The sequence below is a fragment of the Hylobates moloch genome, unplaced genomic scaffold (genome assembly GCF_009828535.3).
Source record: "Hylobates moloch isolate HMO894 unplaced genomic scaffold, HMol_V3 SCAFFOLD_1, whole genome shotgun sequence".
NCBI classification, from domain to species: domain Eukaryota; kingdom Metazoa; phylum Chordata; class Mammalia; order Primates; family Hylobatidae; genus Hylobates; species Hylobates moloch.
This window is the reverse complement of record NW_026652276.1, coordinates 155,072,197-155,096,658: the sequence shown is the minus strand read 5'-3', so window position 1 is coordinate 155,096,658 and position 24,462 is coordinate 155,072,197. Positions and strand designations below refer to the sequence as shown.

The 24,462-nt window shown below is 36.7% G+C and overlaps 1 protein-coding gene across 13 annotated transcripts in view; it reads right to left on the bottom strand.

Moving 5' to 3' along the window:
- DGKB (diacylglycerol kinase beta) overlaps positions 1–24,462 on the bottom strand; it is a 755,291-nt gene that overhangs the window by 24,729 nt on the left and 706,100 nt on the right. For 12 of the 13 annotated variants that reach the window (XM_032760162.1, XM_032760169.1, XM_032760230.1 and 9 more), the window contains 2 exons: positions 8,650–8,770; positions 7,422–7,482 (listed from right to left, as the gene is read on the bottom strand). In XM_032760162.1, coding sequence (XP_032616053.1) covers positions 7,422–7,482; positions 8,650–8,770 — 182 coding nt within the window. Of the gene's footprint in view, positions 1–7,406; positions 7,483–8,649; positions 8,771–24,462 lie in introns of those variants that run through there. The other variant, XM_058446807.1, reaches the window with a different exon arrangement.

The following is a 24,462-nucleotide window of genomic DNA, read 5'->3' as shown; positions in this document are numbered from 1 at the left end:
CCGTCAAAAAAAAAAAAAAAAAAAAAAAGAAATGCAAACCATGGGTCCTAGATAACTACTAGAAGAAGCCACAGATTTGGAGGTAGCCTGCCTGGAGACCAGAAGAATGAATCTATTTCTAAAGCACAAAATAGAGGGTAAGCATTTGAGGCAAAAAACGAAGTACTATGCATGGTAAACCTCTGGGAAGTGGTTCCTATGAGGCATAGCAGTCTGGTCCTGGCCTTGGGAGAATAATTTAATGTCATGACAAAGATTCCGAACTTTTTTTTATGTAAAATGAGGAGGCATTGAACTTTGAGATCAAGGAGTAAGATCATCATAGCTGTGTTAGTCAGTAGTAATTCTGGCAACTATATGATGGATAGCTTTGGCTGCATTGGGAAACAAAATATGTATTACATAAAAATAAATAATATAAATAAGATGAAAAGGGATTTTCTGTTTTAAACGATAGAGTTGTAATCAATTATTAGTATTAGGAATACATTAAGGCAGCCGGGTGCCATGGCTCACACCTGTAATCCCAGCAATTTGGGCAGCCAAGGTGGGTGGATCACCTGAGGTTGGGAGTTCAAGACCAGCCTGACCAACATGGAGAAACCCTGTCTCTACTAAAAACACAAAATTAGCCAGGTGTGGTGGCACATGCCTGTAATCCCAGCTACTTGGGAGGCTGAGGCAGGAGAATTGCTTGAACTCAGGAGGTGGAGGTTGCAGTGAGCCGAGATCACGCCATTGCACTCCAGCCTGGGCAACAAGAGAGAAACACCATCTCAAAAAAAAAAAAAAAAAAAAAAAAAAAAAAAAAAAAAAAAAGAAATACATTAAGCCTCTGAAGAGTGACTGAGTGAGGCAGCAAAGCATCATAATTAAGAGATTAAAACCCAGTGGCCTATTTCTGCCTTTTGCTGTGTGGCCTTGGGCAAGTTACTTGACTTCTCTGGCTTCAGGTTTTTTCTTAAATTTATAATATGGGGATTATAATAACTTTACTGACATCCTAGGGGTGCTGTGGGGATTAAATAAGTAATAAACATGTACACATACAACAGAAACTGGTACATGGTAAGCAAGGTAAATTTTATATCTAGGCATTGTCACCAGGGTTTCCTCCAAATATCTCCAGGCTTTTCTTATGTCTTGAAAAATCCAGCGACCTTTGTCTAGTTGATATTAACTTGCGGGGTCTTGAAAAACTTAAATTTATACAACCTTTTACTTTATATCTTAATGGCCTGAGATTATCGTGTATTTAGCAAGTGATTAAAGGGTAACTAACACTTTAATGTTATGATCATTTTAACGATTTGAAAAAACAAACACATAAACAAAAAATGTAATAAGCTCCAGAATACTGTTTTTCTTTTTAAATAGTTTGTATTTTAAAGTTATGGTGGGATGTGTGAAAAGAAGTGTCAAAATGAACTCCAGATAACTGCAGTGGCTAGGGCAATAGAGAAAAGACCAAATCTTCCTAGTAGAGGACACAAACAAAGGCAAAGCAAATAGTCAGTGTCCAAGTCAAGGAGGTGCTAGTGTCAGGGAGGGGAACTGGCAGTCAAGTCAGAAAATAGCATCTCATGGAATGGGTCACACAGTAGAAATCTGGGCAGTAGGAGACAGGTGCTCAAAGGGTACCCAGGATTTTAAAGGATCATATCTAAGACAGCAAGACTACCAGGCTTGGTGGGGATTGGTCCCGCACCAGGTCAGGGCTCAATTGCACATTGAAGGTAGTTGTAAGCTAAGATTGGGTAAACAGGTTTAAGATCTTAAGAGGTATTATGCCAGGGAAGGTAAAGAAAAAAGGCAAAGAGGGGTTAAAACATACGTAAATGTTTTCTAGAAGTTGCCGTAGCCTCAGCTATCACTTTGTAGAGTCTTCTTAGTCTACCTGTGATCATTTCACTATTTAATGTATAATCTGTTCATGATTTCCTTTCCGTTCTCTACCACATGGAAGGAAGTTTCAAGAGTTTTTTCTGTCTTTATCATAAACAAAATGCCCAGAGTAATTTTGCATTAAAATCTTATTGACATTACTTTTCATAAATGTGTCATGAGTAATAATACATGCCTATTAATATTTCAAATAATTAACAGAATGCAGCTTTTTTAATGTGAAAAAGCAATATACAATTGATAATCCAGAGGGAAGTGGCCCAAAGAAGTTTAATCATACCATACAGGAAATAGAAGGATTAAATCTTTTGAGATTGAGAAAGAATTTCTTCTCTGATACATTCAAATTCTTTGCTTTGAGAATATAATGAATAAAGATAACTCAAAATAACTTTTACATGTATTTATATATAAAAATATGTGAATGAATTGCTAGCCAACCTACATTATGTTCAGTGAAAGAAGATTTAGTAGAAAAACACTTTTTAAAAATGTTATACTACCCTAAGAAGTATTTCAGAAATTTGCAAATTCAAAGTGCGTTTGGTATTGGCAATCTAATTATGTGTGAGGCACAGTGCTATGCTCTGGGGCTACCAAGGTGATCCAAATTGTGGTCCATGACCTCAGTAAGCCTGTGTCTAAAAGGAGCTGGACATATAACTGAGAATTCCAATGTAATGTTGTTATTGTTTTGATAAAACTGTGAAACACAGGCTGAGCTTTTAGGCTATTTGGAGAAAAAGGAGTGGAGAAGTGGAAGGAGGGGTTGTGTTCAGGGAAAGATTTATGGAGGAGGGACATCAAGGAATGAGTCTCAAAAGATGAGTTGTGTTACCAAACTAAAGAAGAGGAAAAATTTGTTTGGACAAGAGGGAAGTGCATGAAAAGACTTTTTAAAAAGTAAGAGATTATGTTGGTAAAACAGGAAGCCTCACTCAAACTACATTTTATCAGACAGAAAGTAACTAAACGATATTTTAAGTAGAAGAGTGCCATGGTGAGATTCATATTTTATAGTGACTATTCTGATAGAAATGTGAAGCATGGACTTAATTGGAACAAAAATTGAGATGGGGAAATATTGGTGTCGTTTTGCCAGGAATGAGAGAGAAATGAATTGGGCCAAATCTAAAACAGTGGTTAATAGGGAGAGAAAGAAAGGAAAAGATTCCAGAAATAGGTCATATCATTATATGGACACGTAAATTGGATTTGAGGGTATAGAGAGAAGTACAGGATGACTTTCAGATTTCTAGCTTAGGAAACACCAGGTGTTTCAATGGTTTCACTATCTCAGTATGATATAGGGAAGAATCGCGGATCTAGGATGTGAGAAGACCTCATCTGGGGAAGGAGAGATGTGGGGAAGCAAATGATGAGTCCATTTTAGTTGTAATAAATTTGAGGTTCCTGAGGCTTTGAATAGTCACTTCTCATTTAAACTTTACTGGTCATGTATCACTTAAAATAAATGGGTAGTAAAGGGGTGCTGTTTGTACAGATACAAAATAAAATGTTACCTAGTCTATGTCCTCTCCTATCCTACCACTCTATTCCCTCTACCCTCCACCCCAAGCTGCTCTTTCTTCTTCCCATTATAAGAACATATTGACTACAGAATCATATGTTCTACATGCTCAGGAGGAAGGATGGGGGAGGAAGAAGAAAGAATAAAATAGACTCTGGAGTCTAGCCTAAAGACAGCTCTTCTAAAACGATTTTTCAATATACACTCTTCTAGAATTAATATTGTCTTGAGTTTGATATGCTTATTATCACAAGCAAGAGTTATATGGCTAAAATAATTGTGTTAACTCAGTGACTATTACAAAACAATGAATACAGGAGCACTTAAAAATTTATGTTGATGGCTTTACAGTGACAGAATCTAGACGGTCCTAAAAATAATTACCAAGTACATATTTGAAGAGTTAGTACTAAGCTCTTCAGTTCTTTCTTTTCCTGATCTTTGAACTCAATATTGGTGAAATTTATAAATAAATCTTACATTAATTTTTTTCTCAGTGACTTTTTTATTGTGGTAAAATATACATAACATAAAATTCACCATTTTAACTTACATTTTTAAGTGTGCAGTTCAATGGCACCAACCGCAATTGCATTGTTGTGTCACCATCACTACCCACCAGCTCCAAAACTTGTATTACCATGATATTTAAGCATTAATTGATATTTCTATTTTATATATTCTACTTACAGAAAAAACAGAACTTCTGCTCTCCTCTAAAATTATGTCTAGAGCAATTCTTTCATAAATTGAATATCAGCTTACAGGTATTTAAATTCAGCAGAAAATTTTAACATTGTAGCATTCTTATTGTCTGTAAGAAAAATATTGGGTTATTCAACTGAAGCCAAAAACGCTCCATAGTTAACCATACCAATGCTATGAATACTAAATATTCTCTTCAATTACAGTGAAATTTAAAGTTCAGAACCCCATGTGGCTCTAGGAAAAGTAGAGTATGCCAGAATGTAAAATCACAATAATGAGCCATAGTCTACTATGATTCTTGGCCTACTGTAAGCTGCAATAAATGTTTTAAATGAATAAGTGAGTTTACAAGGGAAGAAAATTAATATAAGTTACATAAAATTACTATTTAACAATTGTAAATCATGATAGTTAACAGGTGAAATGAATGTCTTATTATTGAAATAAAAATTAACAAAAGTAGTGTTAAAAGTGCTTGTGTTAAACAAGCTTAAATTCTTCTAACACATCAATTAAATTTCAGTAGGCAGACATTTTCAAGCTGGAGAAGCTTGAAAGGTAGTCAGGGAGAAAGGTAGTCTGTCATTTACCAAAGGTCACACACTCTGGAGGGAGATTTCCAGCATGCACCAGGGCCATTTTGTGTTGAGCTTCACAATAAGGAGCAGAGATGAAGTGTGCAGATGCTGGAGCCAGACTACCTGCATTTCCATTTCTACCTTGCTATTTATTAGCTGTGTAGAATCAGATGAACTATTTAACCTTTGTCTTCCTCAGTTATTTCCTTCATAAAATAAGGCTAACCATAGAATTTTTGTGAGAATTAAATGCATCAACATGGGTCAAGTGTCTCCAACTGTATGTACAGGACATTCTAAGAACTTTTTTTAGATATTATCATAGCTGTGACCGCTTTTTGAGTCAAAACATGGAATAAGGGCTAAATGCCTCTTCTCCTGAGAAGAGTCCAAAATAATACAAAGAATATTCGTGGAAGCTAGTTGGTTTTATTGTCTTCGATTTACTTATTCTTTTGTTACTAAGGCTGACGAAAAGTGACTTTTCATTAAAAACAACACCACTACCAACCACTACTATCTTGCATCACAACCACCACCATTGCAACTACCATCACCACCATCATCACAAGTTCTACCACTATTTCCACCATCACAGTAGCCACTATTACCCCCACCACCATCATAACCATCACCATCCCTGCAATACCATCACTACCACCATTATCATCACTATCACCATCACCATCATTAAAAACAACATTTTTAACATCCATGTGATTAGAATAATGTGAATTTAGAAGTGTCACTTGGAGAGTGAAGGATTACAGAAAAGATGTATGTGTATACATACTGGTGAAGGGAGGAAAAAGATGTAGTGTTCAGGCAGCTAAAGGAATACACCAGAAACAAGAAGTTATGTTTATGCGTTGTACACAAAGTTTGAGCCAGCAGCTTCAGAGTAAAACCATTACAAAGGTAAAATGAAAAATTCCTTCTTAGATGCTAATCTGTGCTGTTTGAAATCTGTAGCTAAAGTTGTTTACACTAGTGGTTGAGAGAATGGGCTTTAATTAAAGAGTCTTGGATTTTAGTTCCACATCTACTTCATACCTGACCTTGAGCATGCTATTTAACCTCCCAGAACTTTGTATTTTCTCCATCTAAAAAATGGTGGTTCCATTATTTAGAATTTGTGTGAATATTTAATAAATACTCACATATAACATAAGCATTTAGCACAATGCTTGTGCAAGATTAAGACCTTCCCCTGTTGCCCTCTAACCAGTTTCTCTGTGAATTTTAACTACTCAGTAAATGACACTATCATTCTTAGGTAAGAGTTAACTTCAATTCAGCCCTTTCTCTCCTCCACCTCCTGCACCCCCAGGAATTCATTAATAAATGTTTCCTGTTCTACCTCTGGAATATAGCTTAAATTCATCCACTTTCATTTTACTTCCCTGCTGCCGTCTTTGCCCAAGCCCAGAGTACTAGGATAGACCAATCTCTCAGTTGCTGCTCAATACAATCAATCCTCCACAGAGCAGCCAATGTGAACTTAAAAAAAAGGTAAATCAGATGATGCTTAAAGTTTTCAGTAGTTTCCTATTGTACTTAGAATCAAAATTTAGCTCTTTACCATCATTTTTTCTACATGATTTGTTTTCTGTCTCTACCTTTTCTATTAACCTCTCACCATTCTCCCCTAATTCTAGAAGCTTTGGTCACACCATCCTCCTTAGTGTCTTTTTTTTTTTTTTTGATGGAATTTCACTCTGTCACCCAGGCTGAAGTGCGGTGGCACAATCTCAGCTCACTGCAACCTCCGCCTCCCAGGTTCAAGTGATTCTCCTGCCTCAGCCTCCTGAGTAGGTGGGACTACAGGTGTGTGCCACCAAGCCCAGCTAATTTTTTTTTTTTTTTTTTGTATTTTATACTAAGCTTTTGGCTGTGTCCTTTCAAAGAGGTCTCCCTTATCTCAAGTAGTATTCTCCACACCTAATCCAGTTTCTCATCATCATTTCACCTTAGTTTTTAATAACTCTTGCAGTCTGAAGTTATATTTATCATATATTTGTTTATTTATTTGGTCCTCTATTATAGGAATGTAAGTAACTTGAAGGAAATTACATTGTTGGTCTTGTTCATGTTTCTACTCCCTGTGCCAAAAGCAGTTCCTAGCACGTTTTTGAAATGCAATCAAATATTCACTATGGAAATGAAAACTGATTTTTTTTTTGAGAGGGGCAAAGTGTCTGACTTAAATAATATCTCATTCTGGAAAACACAATTATGGTAGAAACTGGAGAGAAATTTTTTTCTTATGGAGAAGAAAGCCCTCAAATGCCCAAATGGAGGCAATAGAAAAGCTGAGAAATAAATTCACATAGTCTGCATGTCTCGTAAATAATATTCTCAAAATGTGCTCTGAAATAAACACAAAAAACCTTAAGATAAACTTTTATTAATATTTTGTTTAGCTCCGTAGTTTATAATTGATCTATGGTTTATAATTGATCTATTTAAAAGATCTATTTATACTTAGGCTAACACAAACATTCAAGAGCTAAATCATTGCCAAGGGTATATAATGTCTAAAGCCTAAATGTAGTGGCTCTGACACACAACAACAACAACAAAAAGACTATTTGCTGATAGGTTGAAAAGACATGAAAAAAATCAGTTATTGTGGTTATTTAGTCAAAGAGGAAAGCAAAACTGAGACTGACATAGCATATCAACTACTCTGTACTCACTGTGCATGGCGTCTGCATCCATGGCTCCCCATCAATTTGCATTGGCAGAGACTTGCTTGTCCTGGGGGAAAATATTTCATTTTAAGTATTGCAAGGAAATACTTTATATTACAGACTATATGTGAGATATAAGATGATGAGACCAGAGAAGGCAAATATGCTAATAGTTGGGCTGTAAATTTATCTCCTATGAAAGGAGCTTCAACTCTCCACTATTAATAAATACCCTGAAAGTACCTTAGTCACAGGAATATTATGAGCTTCCTGGTAAATGTAGTGATATTAAAAAAAATTCTGGATGCCAAAAGAAAAATTTCAGGGTTTATGTTTAACGACAAGATCAGAATTTCTACAGCCAAAAGAGATTCCTTGTTTTTATAACCCTACATTACAAACTGGGAGAAAGGTGTTTCTCCCAGTTTTTCCAGCACAAACACTTTCAGATAAATAACATCAATTATGCCTGTGCTACAATCTGTGGTTTCACCTGGGCAGATCATGAGGTCAGTAGCTTGAAACCAGCCTGACCAACGTGGTGAAACCCCATCTCTACTAAAAATACAAAAATTAGCCAGGTGTGGTGGCGGGTGCCTGTAATCCCAGCTACTCGGGAGGATGAGGCAGAAGAATCCTTGAAACCAGAAGGTGGGGTTGCAGTGAGCCAAGATCATGTCACTGCACTCCACCCTGGGCAACAAGAGTGAAACTCCGTCTCAAAAAAAAAAAGAAAAAAAGAAAAAAAAAAGAAAACAAAAAAAAAACCTTTTTTTTTTTTTTTCTGCAGGTGAAATTTTGGGGAAAAAATGCTTGAAAAAGTTAAAATTTAAAACATATATAAAATCTTAATGTGGCACTTTAGTCCATGAAATGATTTAAGTCAATGGTGTCTCATCATTGTTTTCATTAGATAATCTGCCCAGTAAACACTTTGGTGCTTCAGCAGACTAATATGAGTATAAATCATAAAATTTGTATGTTTGAATTCGTGCATCAATATGTCCATTGTAGTCAACAAGAGAGAATCAGATTCCAACAAACCAGATCAGTAATAGCTAACCAATATTTTATACAATCTGCCAATGTCCATTATTTTGAAATATATTAGTATTAATCACTGATTATTTGGAGCCCAAAGAAGACAATGTTACTATCAGAGTTCTGCATACTTTTAATTAGTTTGAGGCTATGCCATATCAAATGCTTTTGTCAGTTACAGAAAGGGAACTACCTGATGAGCACGCAGGAGCATTGAGCCAGCCGCCGGCCAGCACTTTTCAGGCCTGTGTATATTTGCCCCATCTCCATGGCTCCTTCTAAGCCAACCACCTCCAGCAGCTGGTCACTGAGATCTGAAAGAAAGTAGATGCCTTTTAAGTTGCAATGTGTATACATATGTCCAAAATTTAATGCCTTTTGATATTATGGAGATTAAAAAAAATAACAGCCACTTCACAAAGAAAGCTTGTCTTAGAAACTTAAAGTAATAAAAAGATGGCCTACTTTTATAACTCTCAGTTTAACTAAACCTTGAGGTTCTGTGGAAAATGATTTGCTGTCAGCTTATTCTAAAACAAAATGGGAAGCACAGATTCTGAGCCAAATAATACCAAAAAAAAAAAAAATACCAGTAGTTTTTAACATCAACAAACTTAATGTTATTCCACATGTATATAAGGACCATTTATACATCCCACATCAGACATTTGGCAGCAAATACACATTTCAACACTATAAATAAAATATGAGGATATGCTGTCAAACATGATTTTGCTAAATTAACTCGAACAAGAGACCTTGGAGATCATGGAGTTGGAGCTTCTCATTTTATACATTAGAAGATGGGAGTCCCTAAATCTTTGAGTAACTTGTCTACAGTAATAGGTAACTGTACAGAAGTTCAAGAAACAATAGTAATTTTGTGAAATGTTTTTCCGATGTTAAGGAATATTCTACAAAATACTGTATGGTAGTATACTAGATACTTAGTCCCATGCAATCATTATTATTAATTTTTTTTAAGCAGAAGACATTATAAAGGGGCTAATAGTAAGAGTTGTCGCTTGTTGAGTATTTACTAGGACTAATTACTTTCTATTATCTCATTTGCTCCTGCTCCAGACCAATTTAAGATAAATGTGATTCTCCTTATTTACAGATAGAGAAGCTAAACATTGGAGATGTTAATAATTATTCATATTCACATACCTAGAAAGTGACAGAGCCAAAAGGTGAACCTAATTGCTTTGATGCACTATGCTACATTTGATAAATCAATCATATGAAAAGGACAGAATTTACAACATTTTAGAAATCATCTTAACATAAAGGTGGAGGTTGGACTGCGTGAACTTCAAGGTTCCTTTCCAATCTGAATATTTGCATTCAGCCAGAAAGCAGAAGTTGAACTCACATCAATAGAATCCCATACAGTCCTGTCCCAAGACTCAGTGACAGCCCATCTGCTCACCTATTTAACTCAGAGTGCTGAGACCCTTGATTTGGAGGCCAAAGTCTAGGTGCATATATATGGTTCTTTTCCATTTTAATATTCTTATGTGTTTTTGTGTATTTTCAAATGTAAATACATAATTGTATATTGTTTAGTAGCAGAAAAACTAGAGGAGTGGAATACAGTGGGAGGCATGATTATTATATAAGATAGCCATGTAATAGTTGGTCATATTTGAGGTCGGACTCATAGAAAAACAAGCAAATGTGTTTTGTATGGAATCCACTTTGTACAGAAAGTGCTCACTCCTCACTAATGACTCCATTTTAGCATAGCGTTTAGAGATGCTAATGATTTATTTTCAGTGTAGTTCAACTGTGTGGCAGCAAATAGTGCTTTGCAGTCTCAAAGTTTGTTAAGCCCAAGATCGTAGGTAAATTTAATAAAAGCACTTTAAAAAGAATATGCAACCAAGCCACCAAACTTTTAAGTAAATAATAAAAATCTATTATTTGTAACTTTAAGCTGTAGCTGTAGCATGAGATTACTCCAAGTAAAAGCAATATTTTAGCTACAAAATCAAATGTTAACTTAGAGCCTCCACCTTGCTGTTCTAAACCCCATTTAGACTTATTTCTCATGAAACTTATTCTGTGTTTCTAGTTTAAATTCATGTTGCCAAGAACAGATGGACAAGGAATGGAAACATATTCTTTCAGCTGTAGCCGGCACTAAAATGTGCTTGGCTCTATAGCCTGGGTGTTAATATACGCATTTCTTAGATATATGTCAACCAGAAAACGACATTGGGGCAAGCACTAAAGTCCCAGATGTGTGCCTGCTGATATTTATAAAACAACCACCACCACCATGATAATCACCACCACAGGATTGGAGTTCGCATTTAGTATTGTAGATTTTGCACGGCCTGATTCCTAAATAGGTAGAATTCTGTGTTAATTTCTGCAATGATCTGAAACTGGTTGATGGGAACCATTCTATAAGAAATGAAACACTTTCTCAAGACAGAGTTAATCTGTGAGCCCTAACTTTTTCATGAATCACAGGGATCTGTCTACACCCACACCATATTGCTACTGTCTACCACCCTCCTTCTGATTTTTTTCTTTCTTTTAATTTGTCTTTGTTTTTCTGCTTGCAAAAATGCCTTGAAAATCAATTCTGCTGTTAATAATCAGTAATGAAGATATTTCTCATAGATTTAGAACACTCAGGCTTTTAAACTTTCATGTTCTTGCTAACACAAATAATTTTATAGGAATAGTGCCATGTTTACTGACTCTAGCAAAGGCAAATAAATACCATACTCCTTTTAATTAGGCATTCAGGGAGAGAAAACAAAAGCAAAATGAAACTCTAAATTTGTGTTGCACAAATTTTCCCCCATAACACTTCCACATTTTTTGATACAGCACAATCTGCAATCTGTCTGTATACAATTGATGCCCCCTGCATGTTATCTCTGAGATCAGGGTCCTGATTGATTTCAGACAGAGAGAGTTTCTATCTATGCAATTTTGAATTCTGTTTCTATATGTGGTATCCTTTGGAACATCAGACTTCCTCACCTCACATTCTAGCTAAGAGTTATTTTAAGAACAGTTCTCCTTGGGATGGCCTAACCAGCTAGATCAACCTATTTAATTGGTTTGCTACCTGGCTATTGGCTTCATATTTAAGAGTGCGAGCAGCAAAAGATGACCTATGGACCAAATCTGGCCTCTTGCCATTTTTGTATGGCTCACGACAATTAAGAATGGTTTTATATATTTAAAAATATAAAAAATAAAGTACTATAACATGTGAAAATTATATAAAATTCAAATTTCAGTGCCCACAAATTAGTCTTCATTGGAACACAGCCACGTTCACTGGTTTAGGTCTTGTCTATGTCTCTTTTTGTACTACAGAGGCACAGTAGAGACCATATGGTTGACAAAGCTGAAAATATTTCCCATGTGGACCTTTAGATAAGTTTGCCAACCTATGCTTTAGAGAAACGAACACTTTCAGGTCACTAAGGTTGTCACTTTAGTACTGCTGCTAAATGCTAAATGGCAATTTATTTTTTAGTGCCTGAAAGACGTAATGTTCCAGCATTAATTCTACAGTGTATGTAACCATGCATAGAACAGCTGTTCTCTACCAGGGAGTCTCACCACACTTGTGTACTACGAGCATTGCCACAATCCATTGATTATTTATCACGGAACACCAAAAGTTTCCAAATAATTTTATTACAAAAGAAAGTAGAACAGTTTAACATTCATTAGTGTGCTCAATCATTGCCTCTGGTTGGCTTTCTTGAGTGTGAGAAAAAGAAGAATCATAGATAGGAAGGCAGAAGTTGCAACCAGACCTGGAGATTCAGGTGGGAAACAGCTCTACCTTCAAAAGTAATCAGTCAAGAACTGTGAAATCCTGATTTGTGTCTATCTAGAGGAAGATGTTGCTTTTGTTCAATTTAATGTTATAAAGTATACTTTTGAAGGAAAACAAAGTACGTTTCTGAAAGAGTTTACATGTCTTTTTAAATACCTCCATGGGGGTAAACAGAATCAAGACAAGCTTTCAAATTAGGTATTTTCACATTTAAAACAGAACATCTATAAAAGGTATTTCAGAGGGAAGAAACTTAATAAAATCATCAAAATTGGGTCATACTGGATCAAGATTCTTAACACATGGTCTGTGAATAGGAAAAATGCAACTTTATTTTCACTAACATGTAACTGAAATTAAGCATTTCTTTCAAATATAAATGTAGTCAGGAATACCTGTGACTTTGTCACTGATAAATATCATGTTATAGTTGTTAAAATATCTCCTACTTTAAGAAAAGGTAATACATTTTAATTATCCACAATACCAAAATATCTACAAGTCTCTATAAAATAAAATAATACATTAAATTTTATTTAAATTTTTATTTTTATCTTATGTAATTTTTCAAAATGATATTTATATTCATTATGTCAAATTTTAATAATTATTGTACTTCTAGATTTTAATTTGTTAATAAGAAAGCATATATATCTCTAAATCAAAATTTTTTTTTTTTTTTTTTTTTTTGCTCTGTCGCCCAGGCTGGAGTGCAGTGGCGCAATCTCGGCTCACTGCAAGCTCCGCCTCCCAGTTCACACCATTCTCCTGCCTCAGCCTCTCCGAGTAGCTGGGACTACAGGCGCCCGCCACCACGCCCAGCTAATTTTTTGGATTTTTAGTAGAGACGGGGTTTCACCGTGGTCTCGATCTCATGACCTTGTGATCCGCCCGCCTCGGCCTCCCAAAGTGCTGGGATTACAAGCGTGAGCCACTGTGCCCGGCCTTAAATCAAAATTTCTAACAGTATTTTAATCCAATTTTTCATAGAAAAGCATATATATCTCAATCAAAATTTTAACAGTATTTTAATATAACTGACTCCCTTTTTTAGCCTACATATTTTATTTTATAAATTTTAAGACATTATGTCTGAGAAGAGTCCGTAGATTTCACCAGACAGGCAAAAAAGACTACAGCACAAAAATGGTAAGGAACCCTACTTTAGAATGGAATTCGTCATTTTAAAGTTTATAAATCTTTATAAATTTTATAAATCTCTTTGTGAAAATAATTAGTGCTGCATTTGTTACACAGGTAATCGGGATATGAATGTAAATCTGAAAGTCAGGGGCACGTATAGATTAGAGGACACACGAGCAGCTCAGCTAATAAGTGGGTAATACTCATAGCTTAGTCTTCATTTTTGACAGTTATGCCCTGATAATATATCTCATTATGTAATTGTTTCAGACTGCCATATGTGAAGGAACAGAAGAGAATGCATTACAAACACAGAATGAATGTGGGTTGTAGCATTTCGCAGAATATAGTGGGTACTGAAGAAAGGGGGAGAAAGGCTGGAGCAGAGTAGGATAAACCCCTTTGTGCAGAGTGTCCAGCAACATTCTGCACCACTGTCGGAGGCCATGTGGAGGTACTCATTGACTCAGCAGGAGCATTCTGAAATCAACATAAATTGCTAATTATATTGACACTTACTGAGTCATTATTTGGCCATAGTAAGACCAGGTTGGCTATGGAGTTGTACCTTTTGAGTGTTTGTAGATTGTATGCCTTCCAGTGATGTTTCATTTATCCAGCAGCATTATGAAACATGTCTGAGGACCAAGAATAAACTTTTAAAAAGCCAAGGAACATATGAAATCCATTCACTAAAGTGAATAATTCAATGATTCGTCTTCAAAATGTCCATCTATTTCTAATTGATTCTTAATTTAGATATACTTCTCACAAGCATAAATACCTGTTTTTCCTGACTTACATAACCCAGAAGACATAAATTTTCAAAAGGGGTGAGTAGAAAGAGTTTTAGCAAAAATTTATTAATATAGACTGTGTTTCAAAGTACAAGTATGTAAAACATAAAGGCAGGCTTTTCACACCTGAAGGAACATATAATCCAATTGTAGGTCTATTCATAAAGGAGAAACTGTGTGGGGAGGGCTAACATATCTACTATATGCCTGCTATGAGCAGGCTCCCTGCTAAGGGATTTACAGGGATTTTTCCATTTAAGACTCTCAACAGTCCTTTGAGATAGGTATTATTCTCCTCATTTTATTGACAGGGAAACTATGTCACTTGTTCAAGTCTTTACATAGAATTGAAAATCTGGTTTTCTAAATAGGTATGCTTGACTCTAAATTCCATGTTACTTACTGTGACAACAGTAAGAACTAACCAATTAAATGTTAACAGTTCTCTTGGATCATCATGGTGGACAGGAGGCAGGACTAGATTGCAGCTCCAGACAGAGCAGCTCGCGTTGTAAATTTTAGCTTGATAGACTGCAAGAACAAACCAGCAATCTCGAGAGGACATACAGACCCTCTGAAGGAAGTGGACTGCTCCTGCGGAACCTGGGAGACCCCCCAAATACTGTGAGTGCCCAACTGAGGAAGTGGGAAAGGGAGACCCTCCTCTCCCCAACACACGCCCCCACTAGAGAAGCTGACGGTCCATTTGCAGGAGAAGTTTCCGGCTTTACCTGGAGCTGAGTCAATTTGGAGAGCCAAGCCAAGTACAGGAGTAGAGGAAGCAGCAGAAAGGCCCTGGGAGCTCCTGGAGTCCCTAACTGGCCATTCCTGCCTGGCAGCACACCACAGGGATCCAACGGGAGGGTGACCAGAGGAGCAGGGGGTAAAACTCCACAGGGAGAAGGAAATCTCTAGCTAACCTTTGTAACAATTTGAACGGGGTGAGAAGCCACCTGGCTAGAACTCAGGAGAGGGTGCACATCTGGTGTGCAAACTCCACAGGCAGGGGAAGAACGAAGACCTTTTCTTTCGCAGCTGGGAGGTGGGTTTTCAAGCCGGTCTCACCTTCTGCCTGGAAACTAACTCGGGGCTGCTGGTGGGGGCACGGTGGGAGTTAGAACGGGCCTTCAGTTTGCATGGAAGCTGGGTGAGGCCTGTGACTGTGGGCTTTCCCCCACTTCACTGACAACCTGCATGACTCAGCAGAGGCAGCCATAATCCTCCTAGGTACACAAGTCCGGGGACCTGGGAATCTCACCCCCATCCCCCATGCTGCAGCTGCAGCAAGACCCACCCAAGGAGAGTCTGAGCTCAGAAATGCCTAGCCCTGCCCTCCTCCTGACTGTCCTTCCCTACTCACCCTGGTAGTGGAAGACAAAGGGCATATAATCTTGGGAGTTCTAGGGCCTCGCCCACCGCCAGTTCCTCTCTGGAAAGCACCACCTCCTGGCAGGAGGTGCAAAACATTTGATTAAATCCAGCATCTCTTTATGATTAAAACTCTCAGCAGAATCGGTATACAAGGGACATACCTTAACGTAATAAAAGCCATCTATTACAAACTCACAGCCAACATAATACTGAATGGGGAAAAGTTGAAAGCATTCCCTCTGAGAACTGGAACAAGACAAGGATGCCCACTCTCACCACTACTCTTCAACATAGTACTGGAAGTCCTAGCTAGAACAATCAGACTAGAGAAAGGAATAAAGGGCATCCAAATTGGTAAAGAGGAAGTAAAACTGTCACTGTTTGCTGATGATATGATCTTTTACCTTGAAAACCCTAAGGACTCCTCCAGAAAGCTCCTAGAACTGATAAAAGAATTCAGTTTCCAGATGCAGGATTAATGTACACAAATCAGTAGCTCTTATATACAATAACAGCAACCAAGTGGAGAATCAAATCAAGAACTCAACCACTTTTACAATAGCTGCAAAACAAACATCTTAGGAATATACCTAACCAAGGAGTCGAAAGACCTCTACAAGAAAAACTGCAAAACACTATTGAAAAAAACATAGATGACATGAACAAATGGAAACACATTCCATGCTCATGGATGGGTAGAATCAATATTGTGAAAATGACCATACTGTCAAAAGCAATCTACAATTCAATGCAATTCCCATCAAAATACCACACCATCATTCTTCACAGAATTAGAAAAAAAAACTCTAAAAATCGTATGGAACCAAAAAAGAGTCCACATGGACAAAGCAAGACTAAGCAAAAAACAAATCTGGAAGCATCGTATTACCTGATTTTAAACTATACTGTAAGGCCATAGTCACCAAAACAGCATGATACTTGTACAAAAACAGGCACATAGACCAATGGAACAGAATAGAGAACCCAGAAATAAACCCAAATACTACAGCCAACTGATCTTTGACAAAACAAACAAAAACATAAAGTGGGGTAAGGACACCCTTTTTAACAAATGGTGCTGGGATAATTGGCTAGCCACATCCAGAAGAATAAAACTGGATCCTTATCTCTCACCTTGTACAAAAATCAATTCAAGATGGATTAAGGGCTTAAACCTAAGACCTGAAACTATAAAAATTCTAGAAGAATAACGTTGGAAAAACTCTCCTAGACATTGGCTTAGGCAAGGATTTCATGACCAAGAACCCAAAAGCAAATGCAATAAAAACAAAGATAAGTAGCTGGGACCTAATTAAACTAAAGAGCTTTTGCATGGCAAAAGGAACAGTCATTAGAGTAAACAGACAACCCACAAAGTGGGAGATAATCTTCACAATCCATACATCTGACAAAGGGCTAATAACCAGAATCTACAACAAACTCCAACAAATCGGTAAGAAAAAACCAATCCCATCAAAAAGTGGGCTAAGGACATGAATAGACAATCCTCAAAAGAAGATATACAAATGGCCAACAAACATATGAAAAAATGCTCAACATTACTAATGATCAGGAAACGCAAATCAAAACTACAATGCTATACCACCTTACTCCTGCAGAATGACCATAATCAAAAAATCAAAAAACAATAGATGTTGGTGTGTATGTGGTGAATAGAGAACACTTCTACACTGTTAGTGGGAATGTAAACTAGCACAGCCACTATAGAAAAACAGTGTGGAGATTCCTTAAAGAACTAAAAGTAGAACTACCATTTGATCCAGCAGTCCCTCTACTGGGTGTCTACACAAAGGAAAAGAAGTCATTATTCAGAAAAGATACTTGCACATGCATGTTTATAGCAGCATAATTCACAATTGCAAGATTGTGGAACCAACCCAAATGCCCATCAATCAACGAGTGGATAAAGAAACTGTGGTGTATATATTCAATGTAAGACTACACAGCCATAGAAAAGAATGAATTACGAGCATTTGCAGTGCCCTGGATGAGATTGGAGACTATTATTCTAAGTGAAATAACTCAGGAATGGAAAACCAAACATCGTATGTTCTCATGGATATGTGGGAGACAAGCTATGAGGAAGCAAAGGCATAAGAATGATACAGTGGACTTTGGGGACTTGGGGGGAAGAGTTGGAGAGGGGAGAGGGATAAAAGACTACAAATATGGTGAGTGTATACTGCTCAGGTTATGAGTGCACCAAAATGTCACAAATAACCACTAAAAAACTTACTCATGTAACCAAATATCACCTGTATCCCAATAACTTATGGAAAAACAAATAAATAAATGTTATCAGTGATGGAAGAGAAAAAAGTGCTACAAAGGAATACATATAACACCTTAAAATAGTCCAGCAAACAATCCTACCACTAAATTATTTCAAATGTAATCACAAAATTAAAATAAGGTACAAAGCTCCCATATATAATACCATGTGGGGTAATGTATGAAGAATGCTCTGAAGAATCTCAGTAAGAAGGCTAAGAGCCTGACCCTGCTGTACTCACATGCACCTGTGCCTGGCCCAACAGCTGGTTCAGCAGCAGCCTTACCTCCCCGGACAGATAGCCACAGGCCTGCTTGGCATCACCACACCTGCACACACCTGAGCCCAGCCTGACAGCCAGTCTGGGTGGCCCCATTTCCCTGCAAATACCATTGCAGGAATGCCTGGCATCATTGCTCTCATGCTTGGTCCAACAGCTGGTCCAGTGATAATTCTGCTTTCCCAGACAGATTGCCACAGGGTCCAACAACCAGCCTAGTGCTCCTGTCCTCAGCAAAACTACACTGCTGCCATCACAAACTCCTGCAGCCTAGAGCACTGAGGCAATATATATCACTGATGAGGATTACAGCTGAAGAAACTGCACGAAGACTACAGTACTGAGTCGACCTAGAGCTAAAGCCAATGCACCACATTTAACCCTAGGACTTGTTTACAGGAAAACATTTATCCCTACAAAAGCTACTCCATAATGTTGGAAAAAAGTGACTATACAATTAGATCCACAGATATAAACGTAGGGACACAAGAAACATAAAAAAGCAAATAAACATGGCACCCACAAAATGTCTCCAGTAACAGACTCCCAAAAAGGACATTCATATAATATCTGAAAAATACATTCAAAATTATGATTTTAAGGAAACTGAGCAAGATATAAGAGAACACAGAGAAACAATTCAATAAAATCAGGAAAACAATTCATGATCTGAATGAGAAATTCAACAAAGATATATATAAAATAAAAAAAAGAACCAAGCAGAATTGGAGCAGAAATATTCAACGAACAAAATGAAAAAAATATATAACTGACAGCTTCGACAACAGACAAGATGAAGGAGAAGAAAGAATTTATGAACTTGAAGACAGGTCTTTTGAAATAGCCCAGCCGGGGGCGGTGGGGGGGTGGGGGATGTAAGTAGAAATAAGAATAATAGAGAACGAAGAAAGCCTACAGGACTTATGGGACACCATCAAGTGAATAAATTTTCTCATAATAGGAGTGTCAGAGGGAAAGAGATGGAGAAAAGCACAGAAAATTTATTTAACAAAATAATAGCTGAAAAATTCCCAAGTATTGGTAGAGTTATGAACATCCAAATTCAGGAAGTTAAAAGATCCCCAATTATATTCAATCCAAAAACTTCTCTCTGAGGCATATTATAATCAAACTGTCAAAAGTCAAAAACAATGAAATAATTCTAAAATCTACAAAAGAAAGGTATCAAGTCTCATATAAGGGAATCTGCATTACACTATTAGCAGATTTCTCAGCAGAAACCTTAAAGCTGGGACAGAATGGGATGATATATTCAAAGTGCTGAAAGAAATAAAAACTGTTAGTTGAGAATATTATATAAAACAAAGATATTTTTCCAGAAATGAAGAAGAAATAAAAATTTTCGCAGATAAGAAAAAGCTAAGGGAATTCATTACCATAAAGTTGGTGTTACAAGAAACGCTTGAGAGTGCTACAAATGAAAACAAAAGGACCATAATTACTAACAGGAAAACAAGTGAAAGTATAAAACTCATCAGTAGAGTAAGTTAATAAATCAAATTCATAATATTTCCAGTGATATGATACATCTTTCAATCCTCTAGTATGAACGTTTAATGTCAAATGGTCAAAACCAAGAATTACAATTAATGGCAAAGGAACACACCACAGATAAATAAGTGAACAAAAGTATAAATTTTGGGGGGAAGGAAAACTGTCTAGAGTAATTTTATGTGACCAAAGTGAAGTTGCCATCATCTTAAAATAGTCAATTCTAACTACAAGACTCTTTATGTTAGCCTGTGGTAATCACAAACAAATAATGTACAGCAGACAATCAAACAAGAATGAGAAAATAAAGCTTAGCACCACAGAAAACCACCAAACCACAGAGGTAAATAGCAAAATAAGAAGAAAGAAATAAGGAATCTACAAGATAAGGAAAAAATAATTAACAAAATGGCAGAAGTAATTTCTTATCTAACAATAATAACCTTGAATGTAAATGGATTAAATTTTCCCATTAAGAGATAGAGTGGCTGAATAGGCAAAATAAAATAAAATAAGACCCAACTATAAAGACTCACCTCACCAAAAAAGGCAGGCTGAAAGCAAAGGGATACAAAAAGATATTCCATGCAAACAAAAACAAAAATTGAACAGAATAAGCCATAATGATATCAGATAAAAGATATTTTAAGTCAAAAACTGTTAAAAGAGGCAGAGAAGGTTATTATATATAATGAGAAAGGGATCAATTCAACAAGAGGATATAACAATTGTAAATATATATGCAACCAACACAAAAGCACTCAAATATATAGAGCAAATGTTATTAGATCTAAAGGGAGAGATAGACTACAACACATAATAGTAGGGGACTACACCCACTTTCAACAATAGGAAGCTAATGACAAAAAATCAACATAGAAATATTGGACTTAAACTTCACCATAGACCAAATGGATCTAACAGACATTTATAGAACATTTCATCCAACAGCTGTAGAATATATATTCTTTTCGGTTGCACATGGAACATTCTCCAGGATGAATCACATATTAGGCCACAAAATAAATCTCAACAAATGTAAGAAGAGAGATCATATCAGCTATCTTTTCAGGCCATAATGGTCTAAACTAGAAATTAATAAAATAAAATTTTGGAAATGTTACAAATACATGGAAGTTAAACAACATCCTTTTAGATAACCAATGGGTCAGTGAGTAAGTTAAAAGGAAAATTAAAACTTTCTTGAGACAAATGAGAATGGGACACATCTTACCAAAACCCATGGAACACAATAAAACCAGTACTAAAAGGGAAACTTATAGTAATAATTGTCTACATCACAAAAGAAGATTTCTAAGAAACAATCTAAGAATGCATCTCAAAGACCTACGATTTGTCATTGATTTAATAATAAACTGAAGCCAAAATTAGCAGAAGGAAGGAAATAATGAAACTCAGAGCAGAAGTAAACAAAATTGATACTAAGAACAAAAATTCAGAAGATCAACAAAATGAAGAGTTTGTTTTCTTGAAATGATAAAGGAAAATCAATAAACCACGAGCTAGGCTAACTAAAAAAAAAAAAAAAGAAGACTCAAATCACGTCGAGGATGAAGTAGGAGATATTAAAGCTGATACCAACTTTGTTTTGCAATAGGTTTGCAGCTAGAACACCGGTGTCATGAAAACCATTCCTGAAGTCAAATGGGAAAGAAAAGAAAAAGACTCCTATCAACATTGTCAAAACTGGACACATTGATTCAGGCAACTCCACCACTACTGGTCATTTGATCTACAAATGTGGGATTGACCAAAGAACTATCTAACATTTTGAGAAAGAGGCTGTTGAGAATAAGAAAGAGTTACTTCAAGTATGCCTGTGTCTTGGATAAACTGAAAGCCGAACCTGAACATGGTATCACCATTGATACCCTGTGGAAATTTGAGACTAGCAAGTACTACTTGATTATTATTGATAGTCTGAGACACAGATGCTTGGTGAAAAACGTGAATACAGCCACATCTCAGGCTGACTATGCTGTCCTGATTGTTGCTGCTGGTGTTGGTGAATTTGAACTGGTATCTCCAGGAATGAACAGACCTATGGGCATGCCTTTCTGGTTTACACACTGGGTGTGAAACAGTTATTGTTAACAAAATGGATTCCACTGAGCCACTCTACAGCCAGAAAAGGTACAAAGAATCATTAAGAAAGCCGAAACTTAAGAAAATTGGCTACAATGCCAACACAGTAACATCTGTGCCAATTTCTGGTTGGAATTGTGACAATATGCTAGAGCCATGTGCTAACATGCATTGGTTCAAGGGATGGAAAATCACCTGTAAATATGGCAATGCCAGTGGAACTATGTTGCTTGAAACTCTGCAATGCATCCTATCACCAATTCATCCAACTGACAAGCCCTTATGTGTGGTCTGCCTCTCCAGGATTTCTACAGAATTGGTGATTTTGATACTGTTACTGTGTTCTGAGTGGTGACTGGGTTACCTTTGCTCCAGTCAGTGTTACAACTGAAGAAAAGTCTGTTGAAATGCACCATGAGGCTTTGAGCGAAACTCTTCTGGGGGACAAAGGGGGCTTCAATGTCAAGGATGTGCGTGTCAAAGATGTTCACTGTGCCAACATTGCTGATGACAGCAAAAATGACCCACCAATGGAAACAAATGGCTTTCCTACACAGGTGACTATTCTGCACCAAACAGGCTAAATCAGTGATGGCTATGTCCCTGTACTGGACTGTGTCACACAGTTCACATTGCTTGCCAGTTTGCTGAGCTGAAGGAAAAGATTGATTGCCATTCTGGTAAAAAGCTGGAAGATGGCCCTAAATACTTGAAGTCTGGTGACGCTACCATTGTCGATATGGTTCCTGGCAAGCTCCTGTGTTGACAGCTTTTCTGACTATCCTCTGAGTCATTTTGCTATTTGTTCTATGAGACAGATAGTCACTGTGGGTGTCATCAAAGCAGTGGACAGGAAGGCTGCTGATGGTGGAAAGGTCACCAGAGTTGGTGAGGAAGAAATAAAAGGCATCCAAACTGGGAAGAAGGTAGTCAAATTGTCCCATTTGTAGATGGTATAATATTTTACATAAAGAAAACTCTAAAGACTCCACCAAAAACTAGTCAGACTGAAAAACAAATTCACTAAAATTGCAGGATACAAAATCAACATACAAAAATCAGTAGCATGTCCATATGATAATAGTGAACTCGCTGAAAAAGAAATTTTAAAACTTTCTTTTACCATAGCTACAAAAAAACTAGATACCTAGGAATATATTTAACCAAGGAGGTGAAAGATCTCTACAATAAAACTGTAAAACTTTGATGAAATAAATGGAAGAGGACACAAATAAATGGAAAGACATATTATATTCATGAATTGGAAGAATTTTTTTTAAATGGCCGTACCACCCAAAGTGATCTACAGATTTAATGCAATTCCTGTCAAAATAACTATAATATTCTTCAGAGCAGCGGTCCTCAATGTTTTTGGCACCAGGGACTGGTTCATGGATGACAATTTTTCCACAGACCAGCCACAGGGTTGGGAGGTGGTTTTGAGATGATTCAAGTGCATTACATTTATTACATTTATTGTGCACTTTATATTGTTAGCACTTTATATTTTTACATTGTAATATATAGTTATATATTATTTCATTATGTATTACAATGTAATAATGCAACTGACTGTAATGTTGAGTCAGTGGGACCCCTAAGCTTGTTTTCCTGCAACTAGATGATACCATCTGGGGGTGATGGGAAACAGTGACAGATCATCAGGTGTTAGATTCACATACAGAGTGCTCAGCCTAGATCCCCTGCATGCGCAGTTCACAATAGGGTTTGCACGCCTATGAGAATCTAATACAGATGCTGATTTGGCAGGAGTCTGAGCTCAGGCAGTAATGCGAGTGATGGGGAGCAGCTATAAAATACAGATGAAGCTTCACTCTCACCTGTTGCTCACCTCCTGCTACGCGACCCAGTTCCTAATAGGCCACAGACCCATATGCCTGTTTGTGGCCTGGGGGTCAGGGACCCCTGCTTCAGAGAAATAGAAGAAAAAAACAACTATAAAATTCTGTAGAACTACAAAATACCCTAAATAGCCAAAGACATACTGAGCAAAAAGAACAAAGTGGAAGGGATCACACTACCTGACTTCAAAATACACTATTATACAAAGATATAGTAACCAAAACAACATGGCGCTGGCACAGAAACAGACACACAGACTAATAGAATAGAATGGAGAGACCAGAAATACATTCAACACCTACAGCCAACTGATTTTTGACAAAGATGCCAAAAACACACATTGGGGAAAAAGTAGTGTCTTCAATAAATGGTGCTAGGAGAATTCAATAATCACATGCAAAAGAATGAGATTAGACCCTGACTCATGTTATGTACAAAAATTAACTCAAAATGGATTAAAGATTTAAATGTAAAATTTGAAACTATGAAACAACTAGAAGAAATCACAGAGAAAATGCTTTATGATGTTAGGGTGGGCAAGGACTTTTTAAATAAGATCTCAAAAGCACAGACAACGAAAGCAAAAAGAGACAAATGGAGTTATATTGAACTAAAGAGCTTTGAAGAGGAAACTATTCACAGAGTAAAGAGATAACCTAGAAAATGGGAGAAAATATATGTAGACTATACTTCTAACAAGGAGTTAATATATAGAATATATAAAGGAACATAAACAACTCAATGGGAAAAAAAACCCAAATAACTCATTTTAAAAATGGGCAAAAGACTTTAATAGACATTCTCAAAAGAAGACATACAAGTGG